The sequence below is a fragment of the Charadrius vociferus genome, unplaced genomic scaffold (genome assembly GCF_000708025.1).
Source record: "Charadrius vociferus isolate BGI_N301 unplaced genomic scaffold, ASM70802v2 scaffold385, whole genome shotgun sequence".
NCBI classification, from domain to species: Eukaryota; Metazoa; Chordata; class Aves; order Charadriiformes; family Charadriidae; genus Charadrius; species Charadrius vociferus.
Window position 1 is genome coordinate 6,277,968 of NW_009648925.1, and position 18,369 is coordinate 6,296,336.

An 18,369-nucleotide genomic window follows, 5' to 3' on the forward strand; every position below is an offset into this window, starting at 1 on the left:
GTTAATAAAAATCAGGAAAATCAAGTTGATACGCGGAAATATTTTTCATTTCTGGTGCAAGATTCCTGATGACGGTTTAATAGTACACATGGCACTGTAAATGCTGTCTATAACTGCTTGTTTCTCAAAAGTCAGCATAGTCAAGGTCAGCATCCATTTCTCAAATGCAAGTCAACATCTGTATTGTTATGTCATTTGCATGAAGAAGATGGCTTATAGGTACAATTAGACACCCTTTTTTTCTTTTTTTTTTTTTTTCCCCCTCTTCTAATTATCTGGTTGGAAAGGGAACATAGGAGAAAACAACTGGCTAGTAAATGCTTTTCTTTGTGAGTGTCCAGATATTTTAAGTGATTCTGTAGTGTGGAATTTTATTTGTTAAAAACAATACTTTTAATAGACATATAACTAAGTTGACTCAAAAAAGCAAAATTCTTGTTCCGACAGGCAAACTGCCAAGGCAAAAGGACTAGGGTCAGAAACGAGAAACCTGGGAGCATCTAGAATACAGGTCCATTTCTGTCACACCAAGTGAGGGAGATGAAGTCTCTTGAAATGTGCATGCTGGGATTATCTGGTGGGAATCAGGATACATTGGCCTTGCTTTTGGATTTACCATGGGTCCTCTCTGACCAGGCATAAGCAGAAAATGTTTCATCTCTTTCTTGTCTGCATGCATCACAAAAGGAAATATGATAATAACATTCTTTCTTAGCAAGTTTTGTAATCTTGAGGGATGTGCATTGGGTGGTTTGTTTGGTGGTTGTGGTTGCTTTTTCAATTCTGCCTTCTCATGGAAGCAGGGCCGATGGGATGAGCCTCACTGTGCGTGCACATCCTACCTTTTTTAACCCTGCGGCTTATTTCAGTGAAGTTTTACAAAGAGATAACAATCTCAAATCTGTACAGTTTGTGCGTGTAGTCTCTCTGACAAGGGATGTATCGGAGCTATTCTGTATATGATCTGGATTGTTGTGCGTGTACAGGTTGACTGTTGCATCTCAAGCACTGTACTTTGAAATTTCATTTGGCATGTAAAAGCTGTGCCTTGTCCTGAATTGTAGGTCTATGCGTGTAGAGCGGGCAGGTACAACCTCCAGTGTGGCAAGGTTAGTTTTGACTCAGGGAAGGGCAGAAGAGTGACCTTGCATCTCATCAGGGTATCCATTCAAAAATCAGCTTCACTTGGAGGAAATTCATGCTTGCACTCTAAAGTCAATTGATTGTTACTCTCTTATTGATTGGAAGTTGGATTTTATCGATCCTGGTGCTTTCAGAACTATCTTCAAATTGTTAGTGCTGTCCTAAATCCTGAAGCCTTGTAATTACATGTTTTTATAGTTAGATACTAATTCAGGGAAGGTTTCCTGGCAGTAGTGGGGGTTTTTGTATATGAAAACCAAATAATGATCCCAGAATTTGGTATGAATTTGGTTTGAAAATGATATTGTAAAGCTGTAGCATCAGAGATCCAGGTGAGCGTGTCTGGGGACAGAAGCAAAGAATGTGGAAATGTAGACAAAGCATCTGGTAGTTAGAGCAGCTAATTGTCACTTTCCAGGCTGGAGCCTCCAGAGATCCCAGGGAAAACTCAAAATGCATTGCTCTGAAATGGTTTACACTTGTTGCTGTGCTGAGACACTTGGTGTCCCGCAGGTATCCAATCATACCCTCGGGGAACAGTGAGAACCCAGAAATTATCACTGTGACTCTTGTCATGGACAACTTGTGCATCGAAGGCTGGTGTGCTGAGCTCTCTCACGGTCCAGGAGCAACTGCAGGGAACTGAAGAGAGACAGCAGTCTAGGAACTATTGAATGGAAATCTCTGCCTTCAGTTGTTTTCAGCTTCAGGTTTTAGGTGTTGCTGAATAGTCATGTAGATTTGTTGCCAAGACCTTGAACCTTCTTTTGAGAGGTTCTCAACCCCTCTGTTGGGTTTTATAGAATGCAGAAGTTTGGGCGAGTTTGTTGCCCCTATGTACTGACCGTTTGAGATCTTTCTTTAAATCACTGTTCAGGTCACTAGTGATAATGAATTTATTTTCAGAGCCTTATGTTAATTTACAAATTTTTTTTAAGTCCAGACAGAACAATTATGGCCTGACCTCATGCTGTACCAGGGGGCACAGCACTCCACAGACCTTCCTGCATTGCAGTCAGAAGTTCTCTTTGAGATTTAAAGGCTGTAAGTGATAGAGAATCTGCTCAGGACCCTGGTAACTTGTTTTGTTGGCTAATTATCCTCAAGGTCAAAGCATCAGTGGCATACTTGTCCTTAATTTGTCTAACTTGCAGATTTTATTAGGCCTTTCTGCTGATGGTAACTGAAGGATTTTCTACTTAAGTTTGCTCTTTGAGGTCCATCAGTGAATGCACTGATATGAATTATATTGATTACTGAGTTTTCATATAGAACTGGATTTTGATTACAAAAGTGTCTGGTCTGTTCTAGAGAGTCATTGCAGAAAGAGATGAGAAACATTTAAATGTAATCTTCCTCATTATGGGAAAGATAACACCCAATTTTGGATAGGTCCTAAATTTGCTGTCATAACTATAAAGTAATTTTTGCTTTCATTACTTGCCTTTTGTAGCCCTGAAATATCATTAATGCATTACTCCCTGCCCCGCTCACTCCCATCCTTGCAAATTGTGTATTTACGCTGTGAGTGCAAGAACACTGTGGTGCCTGAGATCCTGCTAACCTGCAGGACTTTTCCAGTAATTAGATCCATGTTTGCTCCATGGGAGATTCAATTAAAAATGAGAGGGTTTTATTATTATTAATATTCCCTCCTGAAATCCCACACTAAGTTCTTGAGGGTGTATGTAACAGCATTGTAATGAGCAACCCTAGTTTACCTAATACCATCTTTAGTCAAACATTATGGGCTCAACAATTCGACTTGAGTGTTAGCCCAGTCCGTCTGTCCTCACATAAGGATGTGAAAGTAAGAGGGGAAAGACGTAGTAGACTACTCATATGAGCGAACAAAACTAATTTGGCTGTTTATATGCCTGGGGAAGAAATGAAGGAAGTCTTCAGATTTTGTAATTATAGTGCAGCACAGGACTCTTGTGAAGCATGGGACACACTTTTATGTGTTGCAAAAGGCCAGGTGGTGTATCCCCGTGTGTCACTTCCATACAGAAGTATGAAGTTGTAACTCCCACCTCACGTATCTGCTCTGTGGAGAGACTTTACTGAACACAACACCTGGGATGTTCTCGAAAGTCTGCCAGGGCAGTACTACGTTCTTCCAGTGGCTTTTGCAACAAAAGTCATTACGCTCTTTAACTGGAGGGTAGATCATCAAATTTCATTCCCTGAAAGGAAAACATTTTCTAGCTTTTCGAGTATTCAGCTCCCATCCAGTTGCTGTCCCACCAGATTGTCATTCTGGAGGGTAATTTCAGTCTTGCACATGAATTCAAGCACAAGCGTGCTTTTTCGGCAATCTCTGTCTACTAAGTAGAAACAAACACCACCTCAATATAGCACAAGTTGGCATATTTGTTGCTCATGTGATGACCTCTGTATGTTTTGTTTTTTTGCTTTTTTTTTAGATAATTGTGATGATGCATTGGTATCTCCCTTACCTTCAACAGCTCTTACCAGTTCCTCTGAGCTCTTCAGTACTCACAGTCCCAGCTTTGCAAAGCTCAACAGGCGAGATGGTAAGGTTGCAGTATGAAATGCCTAAACTATTTTTTCTATTCAAATTTACAAAGAATAACTTTTTATGCTGTTTGTATGCAGTGCATTCAGAGCCAAGTTGAATAGAGCTGTTAATTTATGCTTCAGTGAGAGCTCTATTTAGGAGCAACTCCTTTCTTTATTATAGAAAACTTCCATTGAATCTGAAGCTTTCCACTTCTCTTGTAGAAAAATCCTGAAGGAAGCTCAGATAGTCTTTTTGCTTTTGAAGAGTTACCATAATCTTTAGAACTTGAAGGTCATTAGGCTTGAGGTCCTCTTCTAAAATGTAGGTGTTTTTTAAAGCTAGTAGCAACTAGATATTAAAGTTCCAGTGGAATGCAATGATTACACAGATCTGCAGAAATAGTGAAAATGAACTCCCACATGAGGTGAAACTATTAGGATCAAACTTGGTGCCAGAAAAGAGAAGTTGGCAGTACCTAGGACATCATTTGACACCATGTGGCAAATTTGGCTCCCATCTTATTACCAAGTTAGAGCCTCTAAAAGAGGAAAGACCTGTATTGTCACATTACATATGATTTTCATTATAAGAAATACTAGAAAGTATACTACTAGCAAGAGATTTTAATTGAAAATAAATGAGAATTTTCCTACTTAAAAAAATCTCTGAAATGTCAGTTTTATCAAAAAAGTTGATAATTCTATAAAAAGACAGTAAAGGTCTCTTAGATGCTTGGTACTAATGATAAAGAGTTGCTAGGTCATTAGAGAAGTGTTAGATGGGAGTTACTGTATCATATTTAAACTCGTGAACCAGAGTTCCTCAATAAGTAAAAGGTCTTATGGTCATTGCTCGACAGAAAGAAAGTTGTAAACATTGAGCATGATGTTTGAATTTGCCCTGCCTTTGTCTCCAACTGCTAGCTAGGACGGTGAATAGACGTGCTTGCATGTTTTTGAAATAGCTCTAATGACTAATTTTGTCTGCCACAAAGAGCAAGAGATTCATAGTCAATATTATTGCAAGTCAAACTCTGTCTGTGCTGTATTTTAAAGTGGTATTAACAAAATATAAAATAAATTGACAATGATTGCAATTTAAAGGCAGAAAATGAAATAGGTGTTATTTAGCTGTGCTAGAGTAGTTTTGCCCCATAGTGGGGTGTAAGGTATTCTAGTTTTTTTAGACATACAGTATCGCGTACAGTAAGGTCCACACTGTCCTTTGGCACAAATCATGGGAACAGGAAGACAGAGCATTGAATCTGAACCCTAAGCAAGGAAGTTGTTTTAGCAACTTTTTTTTTTTCATGTTTTGAAGGCTTATGTGATAACTATGACCTAGAAGCTAAATTCTACCTTGCTTAATTCTTTTGTCGCACAGACTTGTAGAAATGCATAGATGTAGTGCCAGCAGAATTCATATGCATAGTTCATCTTGGGTTGGAGGAGCAAGGAGTGGTAGATAGTGGCCAAAGGAACTTTCTTTGGGTGGCAGTTGAATACAAACAGTGGATTTCTTTATAAGAAATAATATTCACTAACAAGGACTGTGCCATGGCTTTCTAATAATGTTGGAGTGTTTTGATGAGTTGGCTTAGCTTGGTTTGTAATTGATAAGACAGTGCTGCAAGTAACAGTGCCTCCAGGTAGAAAGTCAGATAAGTATATTTGTTTATGTAAATATGAACGTAACGGGTGAAGATTAATTTATAAACTACAATCCAGACCTACATCAATAGGAAGTTCTAATTCATCAAGTTGATTCAGTAAGAGATAACAATAACTAAAAGGCTCTTGTTTAAAAAAAGGTCTGCAGCAGTGAAATGTGCCATTAAAAAAAGCAACAAAACACACAAGCTACCCATGAGTAAAGCTTGGTGTGAAATGCTGAAAGCGCTCAATTAAAATGCTGATAAATCTGTACTGGTAATAGTAAAGCAGTTAGTATAATTCTGATAAATATGATTCTGAGGTATGAAATGTATTACTTACCCATGGGAGAGACTAATCTGCTTTTTTGTTTACAGTAAATAAATAATGAAAAAGAGTAAGAAAATTGCTACAATATGACTGTATCAACTAAGCTTTTTCAGTTCTCTATTAGCTCTCAGCCTGAGTAGTCAGTATAGGCAATTATGTATGGGAATATAAAACATATGTAATGTCAAAAAGAATTTGTTTTATGGCCAGGAAGTGTTTGATCTGGGCATTAAATTAAAATTCTGCAGCAGGGAAGCACTTAGTTGCAGCAGGAAGTCCAAGAGTTTGTAGCACAATATAAAGCCATTGGAGCTGTTTGCAAGCACTGTAGGGTAGAAGCAAGCATTCCCTTTACTTCGTATTAATAAAATACAAATAAGTATGGGCATCCTGAGCAGCCCTGTGGAACATCAAGGAGCATTGACTGCATAACACTGGGCTTAAACACAGTTTTTGGAACAATTATGGCAAAATGTACAAATGGTCTGAAAAACAAAAAGGTATTTGATCATATTTCTTGGAGTCATATGGATCCCCAACTGAGACACCATCTGATCTTTGTTGTCCTCATATTTCTAGCATTATGATTTGTTGCCATGGAGAATATGAGCAATAGATCAGATTCCTCTGGCACTGTTTCTCCACTAGGGCATTTTCTCCATACCATGTTGAACCTCTCCCTTGAAATGATCCACAGAAGATGTGGAATGTGTGAACTATGAGGAATGGCAGTGTAGCACAATGCGCAGAATCCTATCAAAGCCAGTGGGAATCTGGTGGGCAGAATGGGGAAATTGTATGCCACTCAGACATGATGTTGTAAAGTGCCAAGCAAGTGTTGACTTTGTTAAGCGTCTCCTCTCTCTCTCTCTCTCTCATTTTCTTGTGAGAGAGGAAATGTGGCATCTTTATACATTAGTACTTTCTAGATTACCTAAAACCAAATGTTCCAATCTGGTGGGTGTAACCAGAGCCACATTTTGTCTGTTTTATGTTTATGCCACGCTATTAATAAAAGGTGTATGGTTCTCTTCAATTTCCTTGTGCCCAACTGCAGGAAAACGGTGTCAAGGTTATGTTTATATCTATTCAAAGGAGTTGATGTCCTGTAAATATTGTGTCTTCAGTAGCCCTTGTTGTTGCCTCTAAGAGCCTTCACATCCCACATTCTTGTCTTGGGTCTGCCCTGAGAAACGATCCCCAGGATGAGCATCACTGGTGGGCAGTAAAAGAGTTAATATAGTTTGGATGTGCTTTTTGGTACTTACCAAAATAAGTATGAGGTGGGGTGTTGACACACTCTAAGGAATGATGTGCATAGAAGAAAAGTGAAGGCACAGATCATGCTGGAAAAAAGATGCCAATATCCCTTGTGCCACATTTATTGATTTTTGGCAGTCGCAGCAGTATTTGGTGAGGATTTGGGAAACCCACAAAAGTAAGCAGACGTTAACATGTTTGATTTACTAGCAGAAGTGAGAGAAACCCAATGGGAAAAGCTTTAGTTCTGCCCTCAGTCACGCAGCCAACGCAGCTTTGGTGTTGCAGGGATTTCAACCGCCATTCTTACAAGTCAGTAAAACTACAGCCCATCTGTGGAAATGGTAATGGTGGGAGGTTTAAGAGAGGGAAATACAGTGGATTTTTTCCCACGGGAAAACGTGTATGAAGCAGCTGCTGTTCTGTAAAGACATGGTCTGTAACTGACAACATCTCTCTTCCAAGACCAGCTTCTGGAAAGGTGATGCTGTGAGCAAGTGTCACTGCTGTGTCATGTAGTGCTTACGTCTGAAGAGCGACATTCCCAACAGACAAATGTGCTCGTGTGAAGAGATATGCAGTTCAGAGGTGCCATGTAATCTGCAATTTGATAGCTTAAGCTCAACACATACCTCCCAAATTTTCATTCAGTGTGTATCTATAAGCCTGTTGTGCCATGTTCAAATTGGAAAATAGCAGTGCATAGTTAAGCCAAATACTTTTGTGGATGGCATAGCACCTTTCTGCCACTTCCTAGCAGCAGAAGGGAGAGGGCATAAACTACAAAGAGTTAGATGTTAGTTATGATGTTTAACAAACTACTAGAAAGTACTTGTGGTAATAAGCTTGGCTTAAGAAGTTATGTATAAACTAGAACAGAGAAGGCAAAGAATTTCTTCTTTTTTTCTTTTTTAATGGGAATCTCATCAAACAAATTACTCGTTTTAAGTGATTTTCCTCCATCTAGCTGTTGCTGTTGCTGTTCTGGAAAGGCGATAAAGGCAAGATGAAAATGCCCACCTTTATTTTAATATTTACTGAAAACATCTAGAATAAGCTCTTTGGAGTGTTAAAGGGAACAACGTTGAGCCACAGACCTGTCAGAACTTCTGAACTGAACTTCTATGTCCTGCCAGTTCCTGAAATAAAACTGTAAACAAAGCGGCAACTGTCATGTTCAGAGCCTATTTCGGATATTGGATATTACAATCCAAAGGAAGTTTTCCTTTGGCTCCTGTGTACATTAGTCACAGTTCTGTGTAGGAGAAAAAAGTAGCTTTTTGTCTTTGAAAACAGTTCTATAGTTTGTATCTTAAAAGCCAGACAAAAATATTCTTTATATGGCATTTAAGATTAAAAAAAAAAAAAAAAAGGTAGTGGGAAGAAGAAACGTTGTTAGGATTTTTAACAGGAAGTACTATAGGCTCATATAAGCACTATATAAATGTATGGAGTTAAAAGAGAGCTATGAAGTAGAGCAGAATTGAGTGATGAAATTCCGAATATTCTCATTAGGTCTTTCTTGACATGCTCATAGGGGAGAGTGTTGTATTTAAGGCAGCTAAAATAATCACAGTGACGATGAAGACTTCTATTGTGACTGAAAGAGGTAAAATAAAGCATGGCACTAGCAAGCAGTATGCATCGGTTTAGTTACAAACTATTTTCCCTGGAGAGTCCTCGTAGAGGAACGAAGACTGAGTCATTCAGGGGAGCAGGGACAATACTCAATTCTAGCTATGGAATAAACTTCTGTTTCAGGAATTAGGACTAAATCTTATCTATAATGAACTGTAAATAATGAAAATTCTGACAGACAAAAGACTTTCAGTTTTGATTTGGAAAATACAATGCGGTCCAGGAAAATCAAGAAATTTTTTTAAAGGGCAAAGTTATTGAAATCAAGTTCTTTGATATAAACCACATTTACTGATCTTTCAACTCAGTTCACTTCAATAAACTCTTCATGGAGCAGCTTTGAGACAGATCAGTTAATAAGATTAAAATATTAAGGTAAATCTACCCATGTATAGCCAAAGTTTAGTGATGTTTTTTGTTTGGAAATGCATACTTGGAGTCATTCTTGTAGTTTACATAAGGAATTGTTAATGCTGTACTCTGAACTCTGTATTTCCCCCTTTCCTTCCCAATGTGATTGTGTTCACTGTAATTGCACAGAAGTGCTTTTGTAAACTTCACTGATGATAACAAAACAAACAAGATGTTGGGTTGCAGAAGCAGTGACAGCCTGAAAATTTGCTGATACTTTGTTAATGGCTTCTGCATTCTTCATTGCTGCATTGTTCACTTATTTGTAAGGCTGAAGCGAACACTGGGTGTATATGGAGAATAAATGTGTACAAGTAGAAACAAGTTAAAAGAAAATAAATATAGCCTATAATTTAAGGGTGTAAAAGAAAGCAAGAGAACATAAAATAATATATTCAAGTCTGGAAGGATTTGCCTTTTAACCATAAGCTCGCATTTATTGTAGTGAGTGAAGTGGTGAAATTCAAGCAGTGATTGCAGTTCTGTGTTTCATTGGCTTGGTGTTACCATGGGCCTCTAATCTCTAAAAAAAATTCAAGGGATAGTACATTACTTTTAAAGGACAAACACGCATTACCATCTATCAAGCTTCTACGTGATCACGACTTCTGAAGTCTCCATTCCTGAATGGAGAAGTGGATCGTGGAAGTTGCAACTTGTGTTTGTCCTTATGAAGATCTTTTTTGGTCTTTTGTTTAAGATAAAATACATGTTCACTTAACAAACATCAGAAAATGTTTGTTAAAATCTGAAAAAGGAAGAGGCTACTTTCCACTGTGAAGACAGTCCTTTTAGTTGTTCAATTTAATGGTCTCTAGCTTTACAACATATTATCTGAAGTGCATTTACAACCTGTAATTAAACCATTCTTTCAAATACTTAACAGGGCACAAAAGAAGATAGCGAACATTTTTGCGTGTCTTTCAAAACATAGCAAAAAAGAAAAATGTCAAAGCAAATTAGAAGTTTAGAAATCAACATTCCCAGATTTGCACAAGCATGCGAGTAGGGAATACATACGATACTTTTTTTGTGACTGAGCATGTGCCAACCTTACTGACAAAGAACAGATTTCCTTAAAAATTCTTAGAAAGTCAACAATCCTTTTTAACTTTAGGTTCCTTAAGAAAACCTTAAGGAAGCTCACCCCATGTAGCGTATTTCCTAATACAAAATATGAACAAACAACTGTATGTTCAGGAAGTCGACTCCTCTGTGATGACCTGAAATAATAACGAGGTGCTTTCTCAAGTATAATTTCTTGTGCTGGCATTGCCATCTACATTATCTGTGTCTGATCTCTTTTAGGAGCTGGTGGCTGGTCCCCGCTGGACTCAAATGAGCAGCAGTGGCTCCAGGTTGATCTGGGAGACAGAGTGGAGATCGTCGCGGTCGCTACCCAGGGCAGGTACGGGAGCTCAGACTGGGTAACCAGCTATACGCTGATGTTCAGCGACACCGGCCGCAACTGGAAACAGTACAGACAAGACAACATCATCTGGGTAGGTCTGAACTGCGGGTGCCTTTGGCCCCAGTTCTTTCTGGTTCAGTCTCATTTTGGCATTTGGAGAAACAGCTTCGGTTTCAGATCAGAGGAGTGCTTTGGTGTTGAGAGCGCAGACCTGAGCGCCTCTACTGGGTGTTTTGATCTAAATGGGTTATGTCACCGACAGTCTGTGTAATACAAGTTTAGGCCCTCAGGATTACATTGTTTTTCAGACTATGAGGATGCTCAGGGCACTCAAAATGACCTGCACGCTTCTGCGCCTGGTTGGCTTTGATTCAGGCACACCAGGGTAAGTGGGGCTAATCGCCTACATCCTTTCTGCAGGAAATATGGAAATTAACTCTGTGTCTTATACACGCTGGCTGGCCAGAACAACCGAGCTCGTGCTGGGGGAGGTGGGTGGTAAATTGCTCCTCGGCTGGAGAAGGCTGGAGCTGCAGCATGAGTTTGTGGGATGATTTAGCACACGCGCTGAAAGTGCTCGAGGCTTTTCCTGAAATTTTAATGTAGACTTGACGCTTACCGTGTCGCAAGTTCAAGGTGTGGGCAGGTCAGGTGCTGTTGGTAGGATTGCATGTGGTATCAGCGCCCCTCAGGTGTGGATGGAGAAGTCTTCCTTTTGTATAGAAAATGTGAATTGTTAGTGAATTGTTAACAAATGGCAGCATCCTCTCCATGCTATATGCTCTAGTTCTGAGAAGCAATAGCCTCAGTAGCATGAGAGTAGGTGGTGGTAAATGAAACATATCCTTTATAAAAATAAAAGGGAACATTATAAGTGATCTAGTAGATTTCTAGGTTTTGTCTTAATTTTTTCTTTGGTTAAAATCTTGGTTAAATGCTGTGTTGCAAAAGCAGAGTTTGTGTCCAGAACATAATGATTGTGAATGTGGAGAGCTGTGGTGCAGCAGGAAGAGAGGGGAAGGGCTGCTGATTTTTTTCCTGAGCATGTTGCTGGCAGAGGGAATGCGTGTACAGGGAGGTTAACTTCTGTGGTTTTAAAATGCATTGCATTACTGCTGTCTTTGTTTTATCACGGTTTGATTTAGGGAAATCTAATGAAATCCTTCTTCCTTTAGAAAGGCAAGTTTGGCCCAAAGGTGGTCGTAAAGTTGTGAAGTGAGGCTCTGCTTCACCTGTCATTTATAAAGTTATATTAGGCTGGCTTTGCTCCAGATGCTTCTCTTTTTTCTTCCTTTTTTTTTTTTTCTTCTTCTTGTTTTGTTAGTGTTTAAAAACAGTGGAATTTCATTCTGAACTGAATATAGTGATCATTTAATCTGTCTTTGGACTTCCAACCTTGGGACTCAAAAATCCAGAATTGAGATATTTTTATAGACTTGGTGTCATTAAGTGTTTTCTTCCCTGAAAATATTATGTGCTTTGTTAAAATTTTATATTAAGACAACTTAATTTTTTATTACATGTCTAACTTTTCAGTCCTTTCCTTTTTGGAAACCCTTGACCTTTTATTTTCTTTTGTAAATTTTTCTTCTTAAAGGGCAACTTGAAAAGACAACACATAGAATTTCCCATAGCAAATCTTCGTGCCCTAAGGAGCCAATTTTGTGAGTTTCTGCTCTGGCACCTAGCATTGCGCACGAGAATAAGAACAAACCTATCAGGCATTTGACAGTGAATTAGGATTTATGAAGAACCTGAACTCTTTACTAAGTGATCAGGCATGAAGGTGATTCAGAGCTGACTCTGACACAAGTTCTAAAGCTTCAGTAGATCTGGAAGCTTGAATTCTGGATGGGGGAATTTTTGTATGCTCTTCTAATGAAAACCACCATAGGCTACTGAGGATAGTTTTGTATATAATTGAGGAAATATGAAATAGAATTTTGATGAGGAAAAGGTAACACTGGGGAAAGGATTTGGATATTCTTCTCCTCCCATTACTTTCTAAAATTCACACTGACCATATGAGCCAGTAACATAACTCTGGTCCAGACGACTGATTTGCTCCATGTCCCCAGGCAGAGGGCTTGAAGGGATTGTTAGGATGCATCGCCAAACTTTGCTGTTGGAAGAATCTGATAGTGAAAAGCCAAAGCGGGCTCATTTGACATTTCATTAGACTCTACAGTCCACCTAATCTGGCAAGTTTTAGTAACACCTATGAGCTTGTGTGTCTGCCCATGGAATGAAAGAAGAATTACTTCTATACAATTTTTATTCTAACTGAAGAGAAAGTTGATTCTTTTTTTTTTTTTTTCCTGGCACTCTTGGATTTGTTTCACTGAATTAAATTAGATCTTGAGAGCCATTCAGAGCACAAAGAGAAAAGCCAAAGAGGCTTTCAGAAGCATGTATAGAATTATAATTCCAAAATTTGCAGTGTTTCTGTTTTATTGGCAGTAATCCTTTCCGTAGGCTTTTTTCTAAAAGTGTGCTGTCCAGCTGTATGTTGAAGGTTTTCTCTATAAAAGGCAGGCCTTTGGATGAAATGAAAACATCTGGGCTGTTAAATAGGTCTAAGGGAAGTTCTACATTGCACACCCCTTGGAAAGAACTGTCACCCTTGACTTAAGGGAGGGCAGTGGAGTGGACCATTTCACAGGGAGAGGGAAGCGGCACCCCAGGGTAGCCTCCACTGTCACAGTCTGTGGCAACATACACTCTACCAATCTGCCACAAGATTGGTAGTTTCAACCTTAGGAATCTGTATTCTGTTCTTTTTGGGGGTGCCAGGGTGGTCTGTCAGAGCAGGATTCAAGGTAGGAGTCTCCTACATCAGGGCAAGTTGGCGAGTTACCTCTCAACCAGAGGGAGTGGAGGGGTTAAAATCTATTTTTTTTGAGGAAAATGCACCGCTTCAGAGATCTCAGGTGGCTGGGTGCAAGCCTTAACATCCTCCCTGCAGGCTTTAACTTTGAAGCTTTTTCCCTCAGTCCCTAGGGCAGGGGTTTAGTGCTTTCTATGTCCCTCAGGACTTTGGTCTTTTTAAGATTTCCCTTTAAAATTTTTGTGCGTAACTAAAAGGGCTGGAAGTTTACCTACTTTATTGCTTTTTCTTCCAGAAAGTTGTGCTGTTCCTAACTTAAGAGGTGGTCAACAATGACTCATAGCTCAGATGCGGCTGTAAAAATCTAAATCATTGCCTGGAGATCATTAGATGACGTCTGCTGTATCAATATAAAATATTGATATGCACTGGACCTGTCAGGTTCTCTGATACAGCTTCTACTTTAGTAAAACTAGCTGGAAGTTTGTGCTTTGATGTATGGACATTACTGAATGTCTTACACCAATTGCTCATTGATGACAATTTATCATTCATTTACAGCTATTGAAAGGGGAGATTATGTATCAGTATAAGGGACCTATATAGTCTGGTGAATTTGTTTGCTTTTTTTCTCAAGGCAGTATAACTATGTGAAGAACCATTTGACAGAATAACGATTGCTGAATTGCTGAAATGAAGGGTGTAAGGAGTACCTGGGTTTCAAGGCAAGCATTTAATTTCAAGGAGAAATTTGAGGTATCACTCCGTTTTAATTTGTTTGCGTTCCAGCAAAGGAAAACAAGATCTTGACATTTCTTCTCCAATAAACTAAAACTGTTAAACTGTTAAAACCGTTAAACTAAAACTGGCAGAAAGCTTTAATCTCTACTCAGCCCAAGTCAAATTTGAACTGCAATTTCTCCCAGCCTATCTGCATGACCCAGAGACAGAGTTTCAGGGAATTCCCAGCTGGCTGTACCGCAGTGCTCTCTGGGGAGGAGGAGGTACGGGCACAGGCTTTCCCTGCTGCGTATCATGAGCCATCGGCCAGGTTTGGTGGAGACATCAGGAAGGCAGCAGCTCCTTTCACAGTCCCTGAGTAAGTCTGCCCAGATGAAACTTTTCCTAATCACGTCTTCAGTCGGATGCTCCATATTGCAAGTGGTGCTCCCAAATGTTGGATGCTCCATATTGCAAGTGGTGCTCCTGAGGTGTTCTTTCCAGCCATCTGGGTATAGGGTTTGTCCATCCATATGGCATGTGTGTCCTTCAGTGCGTCTGAGACCTGGGTACATAAATTCTTTATTGGGCTGCCGATAAGGCAGACGTTTGCACACCAGTATATATGACATATGACTAGTAAAATTCCCTTTCTCTTTATAGAGATTACAAGGCTTATTATCCTCCTCTCACGGCATGCATACAGCTCCCATCAACTTCACCGTTAATGAGCACTGCATAGACAGATCGCGAGGAGAATCAGAAAACCTCTTACATTTTCACTCAGCCTGTGTTTATGATGTTAGTAAATTCTGCAGCTGGAGTTGAAGACAAGACAGATTAGCCATTTAAAACCAATTTTCCAACCCCATTTGTATTTAAATAATCTTGTTACAAAAGGACTGTGTGGTTCAGAGCAAACTCGACTTATAATTATATTTTCCATATGGATAAATCAGCTGTGTGTGGACACACTAGCTATTGATTGGGAGACATAAAACATAAATCTTATTGCTTGTAACAAGTAAATGATTTTTCAGTGTTTTTAAGTGCTGAATAATTCAGAATTTACTTTACCTGCATACGCACCACAGCTTGAGTCAGTCCAAATTGTGTATATTACTGGGACAAAAGTGTGGGCTGTGATACAATGCTATTTCATTTTAGACAGCAATTTTTATGCTATCTATATTGAAAAATACTTTACAAAGCTGAAAAACGCAATTATGCAGGAAGACACAAAGGAAAGGGGAGGGAGCAGGCAGAGATGGATGCAGCAAAAGGAGAAAAGAGATGTTCTTAACAGAAAGTTTTGAAAGGAGAAGGGGAAGTTGTGGAATTGGAGATAAAGTGAGACTGCTCTGACAGTGGTAGAGAAGGCTCTTATATTGGAACAATGAACCTGTGCAGAAAGTCAATGGAGGGGAAAAATGGCACAGATAGCAAGGAGATACTTCATATGGAGCCAACACATGCACATATTTGCACATACTGAGTTTGGAGCTGACTGTTGGTGAAGCTTCTTACATACCTGCTGTCAACCACACGTGGAAGGGAGAAGGTGGCTTTGGGTGGAAGGCGGACTGTGAGCTCTAACCCCAAAGCTACATCACAAGGTTGGAAGTGCATCTCCGGTGTTGGTCTACGACACCTGGGTCACGTAAGGTACAGAGGAGAGCTTCCCCGATGGAGAAGTACCACAGTGTCAGTCCTGCGTCCTGCAGGCATGAGGGTGCTGTGCCGGGGCTGGAGGGTTGTCAGGAGGCTGAGGACGCGTTAGGAATATGTAATTCTGAGGGGAGCAGCAAAAGTGTTTAATAGAGGTGATAAAGATCCCTTGCAGCCCCTTTCTTCCGGAAAACGTCTGCTCGCACGTGTGATCTTTTGCTGAACCAGAGGCTTTTCTAATGAAATCTAGAGAAGGGTCACTCTTAATTGGCTTATAAATCTACAGGAGCGCTGTAAACTTTCCCGTTTCCACTCTAGCTGGATAATGATTGTGGAACTGTTTTGGTGAGTTAATTATCGTGAACACAGTTAGAATATTAATCTTCTTGTCAGATTTATAGTTGTGCTAATTTATTCTAAAGCATCTTTTAGCTCCTAGTTCTAACGCTCTCGGAGTAAAGCCAGAGCAAAATTGTACCTGTAGCGATGAGCAGTCCTGCTTTGTTTACTTGGATTAGAGAATGAGTTTCTGCTTTTCTTCGTAAAATGTTTCCTGCTGTAATAGTATTCAGATATATTTAATCTCCTCTATGCACAGTAATTATTGCCAGGCAAATAGGTGTTAAACAGTAAGTATCTATGGATTATTTTCTTTTCTATCACCTTTACTCTAAGAAGCAAAGAAGAAAAAAAAGCCAGTTGCTACTTTCAAGTAGGAATGAAGGAACCAATTCAGTCTTGCTGCAGGGAAGCAAGGCTTTTCAGAGGTTTTCATCACTTTACTGCAAGAGCTATGTTATTACAGGTTTTGAAGAGGAAACCATTACCCATTTGTTGTATTTAGGACTGTTCTGATTTAAGACTGGCTGATTGTGAGATGCTGTTTGGATGTTACTAATTTGCTCCTAATTCTGGTTTAGCTTACTGAGCTGGCTGCAAACCTGGCCTCTTGAGCATGTTCTCAGGAAATCTGTGTTTCTTGATACTGCCAGGGTAGTTCTCCCACTGGGAGGATAATTCAAAGTGTCAGTATATCTGTTTTTGTTAAGTGCACTCTGTATGGATTTATGCCTGAATAAAATGGATATACTTAGATTGCAAATTACCCTTTAGTGTTGAGATACTTGAGTTAGCCTTAAGCTAACTGAATTTTGTATGAATTCTGTGACCTTACAATGTGCTTTTATAGTTGGTTAACTGTAAAACGATATTAAGGTGAAGTCTAGAGAATTTAATACTGATATTAACATGATATCCATCAGTAATGTCTTCAGTAATTCTCCGTGCTTGGTATTTGGCAGCAGTTCACCCTGACCCAGGAAACTGCAAGAAACATGGTTATTTGCAGTCTGTGCCGTTGCAACTGACCTTCCAGCCTTATTCCTTTGCAAGTTGTTTGAAATTTACCATTTCTGTAACCATTTAGCTCAGGAAGGTTGGGAAGTGTTCTTTGAGTTCTCATTCCTACATCCCAGACCTTCTGTATGATCCCACCTCTCCACTGCTTCATCTCCCCTGGAGGAACTGTAGGGTTTGACTCCATAGTGTTGACCCTAATGGGTCAGTGGAAAAGCGAAAAGAGTGGTTGGCATCGTTCTAGTTGGTGAAGTCTGGCCCTAAAACATATGTGTCTTCCAGGTGTCTCCATCAGATTTGTCTGCCACAGCCATAAAGGTATTGTTTTCCCTTCCAAGCATTTACTAGGAGGGTAAATGTTAGAGGCAGCACACTAAGATGACTAATGTGGAAAACAGTGAACATTTCCTCTCAGATGGGGGGTTTTAGCCAGCAACTCTTTTATATCAGTAGACCAAGTTTCATAATTCTTATTTGCAAATCGTGTTCTACGGTATGTGAAGCTATAAATAGGTGCCTTTACAAATTATAAATAAATATGGAACAAATAGTGCTTCAATCCATTTGTAGTTTCACCTCTGGTGAGCAAAATGACCATTTGCAAATGGACTAAAATGAGAAAGCAGCGTAAAGCAAAGAACAAACGGTAAAGCTGTTTTGCTAAAGGAAAATGCATCATTAATTTGTTCGTAGCAAACAATTTACAAAGATTAGCCAAATAAAAACGTCCCAGGGATAAGCACTAAAGCTGATCCGCCCACAGCTGAAAACCATTCTGAAACAATAATAGTTGGATTGACTGTGGTGCTGCAGAGAGAAGTTACCTGACTCCTCAGATTGCTTCCACAGCTATAGATACTGAACCAAGAAAAAGCCTTTTCAGAATACAATATGCAAATATTTATCTTCTACAATTTCCCAGTGAATTCTGTGCTAATTTCCACAGTCCTTCTGGGTCATATTAATCAGGACTGAGTGGCTTCTGGGGTTCGTAACGAGATCTGGACTTTTTATCATCTTAAAACGCCTGTTCAAATTGAATGATTCGAATGCAAACAGCTCATTTGTACTGTGCGCTGCTGAGCATCCTGGTAGCAGCCAGATCAACAGCTAGATGCACAAGGAGGAACGCTCAACATCCTTGGGAGCTGTTTGTGCAGGATCCTTACTGGGAAGGTGATGGGAGCTTTTGGGGCATTTGCTCATGGAGTACACGGAAATAGGAAGACCCCAAAAAACCCCAAAAAGCACTGCTTGTCAGGACTTGATGTGCTTCCAGAACTCAAGCTTTAGTGAGTTTCTTTGCAGTTGTTTGGTACATTTTCGAACAACTGAGAATGGCTCTAGTTGTCTTAACATCTAATTCTTTTGAGGAACTGGCTAATAAGAGGACTTTTACTGTACTATCATGTACTGTAAAATAAAATGG

The 18,369-nt window shown here is 39.6% G+C and overlaps 1 protein-coding gene across 1 annotated transcript in view; it reads left to right on the forward strand.

The window, feature by feature from the left end:
* The first annotated feature begins 1,068 nt into the window (after positions 1–1,068).
* Positions 1,069–18,369, forward strand: part of CNTNAP5 (contactin associated protein-like 5) — a 223,281-nt gene continuing 205,980 nt past the window's right edge. The window contains exons 1-4 of the mRNA XM_009887328.1: positions 1,069–1,109; positions 1,657–1,739; positions 3,570–3,680; positions 10,267–10,460. Coding sequence (XP_009885630.1) covers positions 1,069–1,109; positions 1,657–1,739; positions 3,570–3,680; positions 10,267–10,460 — 429 coding nt within the window. The remainder of the gene's footprint in view (positions 1,110–1,656; positions 1,740–3,569; positions 3,681–10,266; positions 10,461–18,369) is intronic.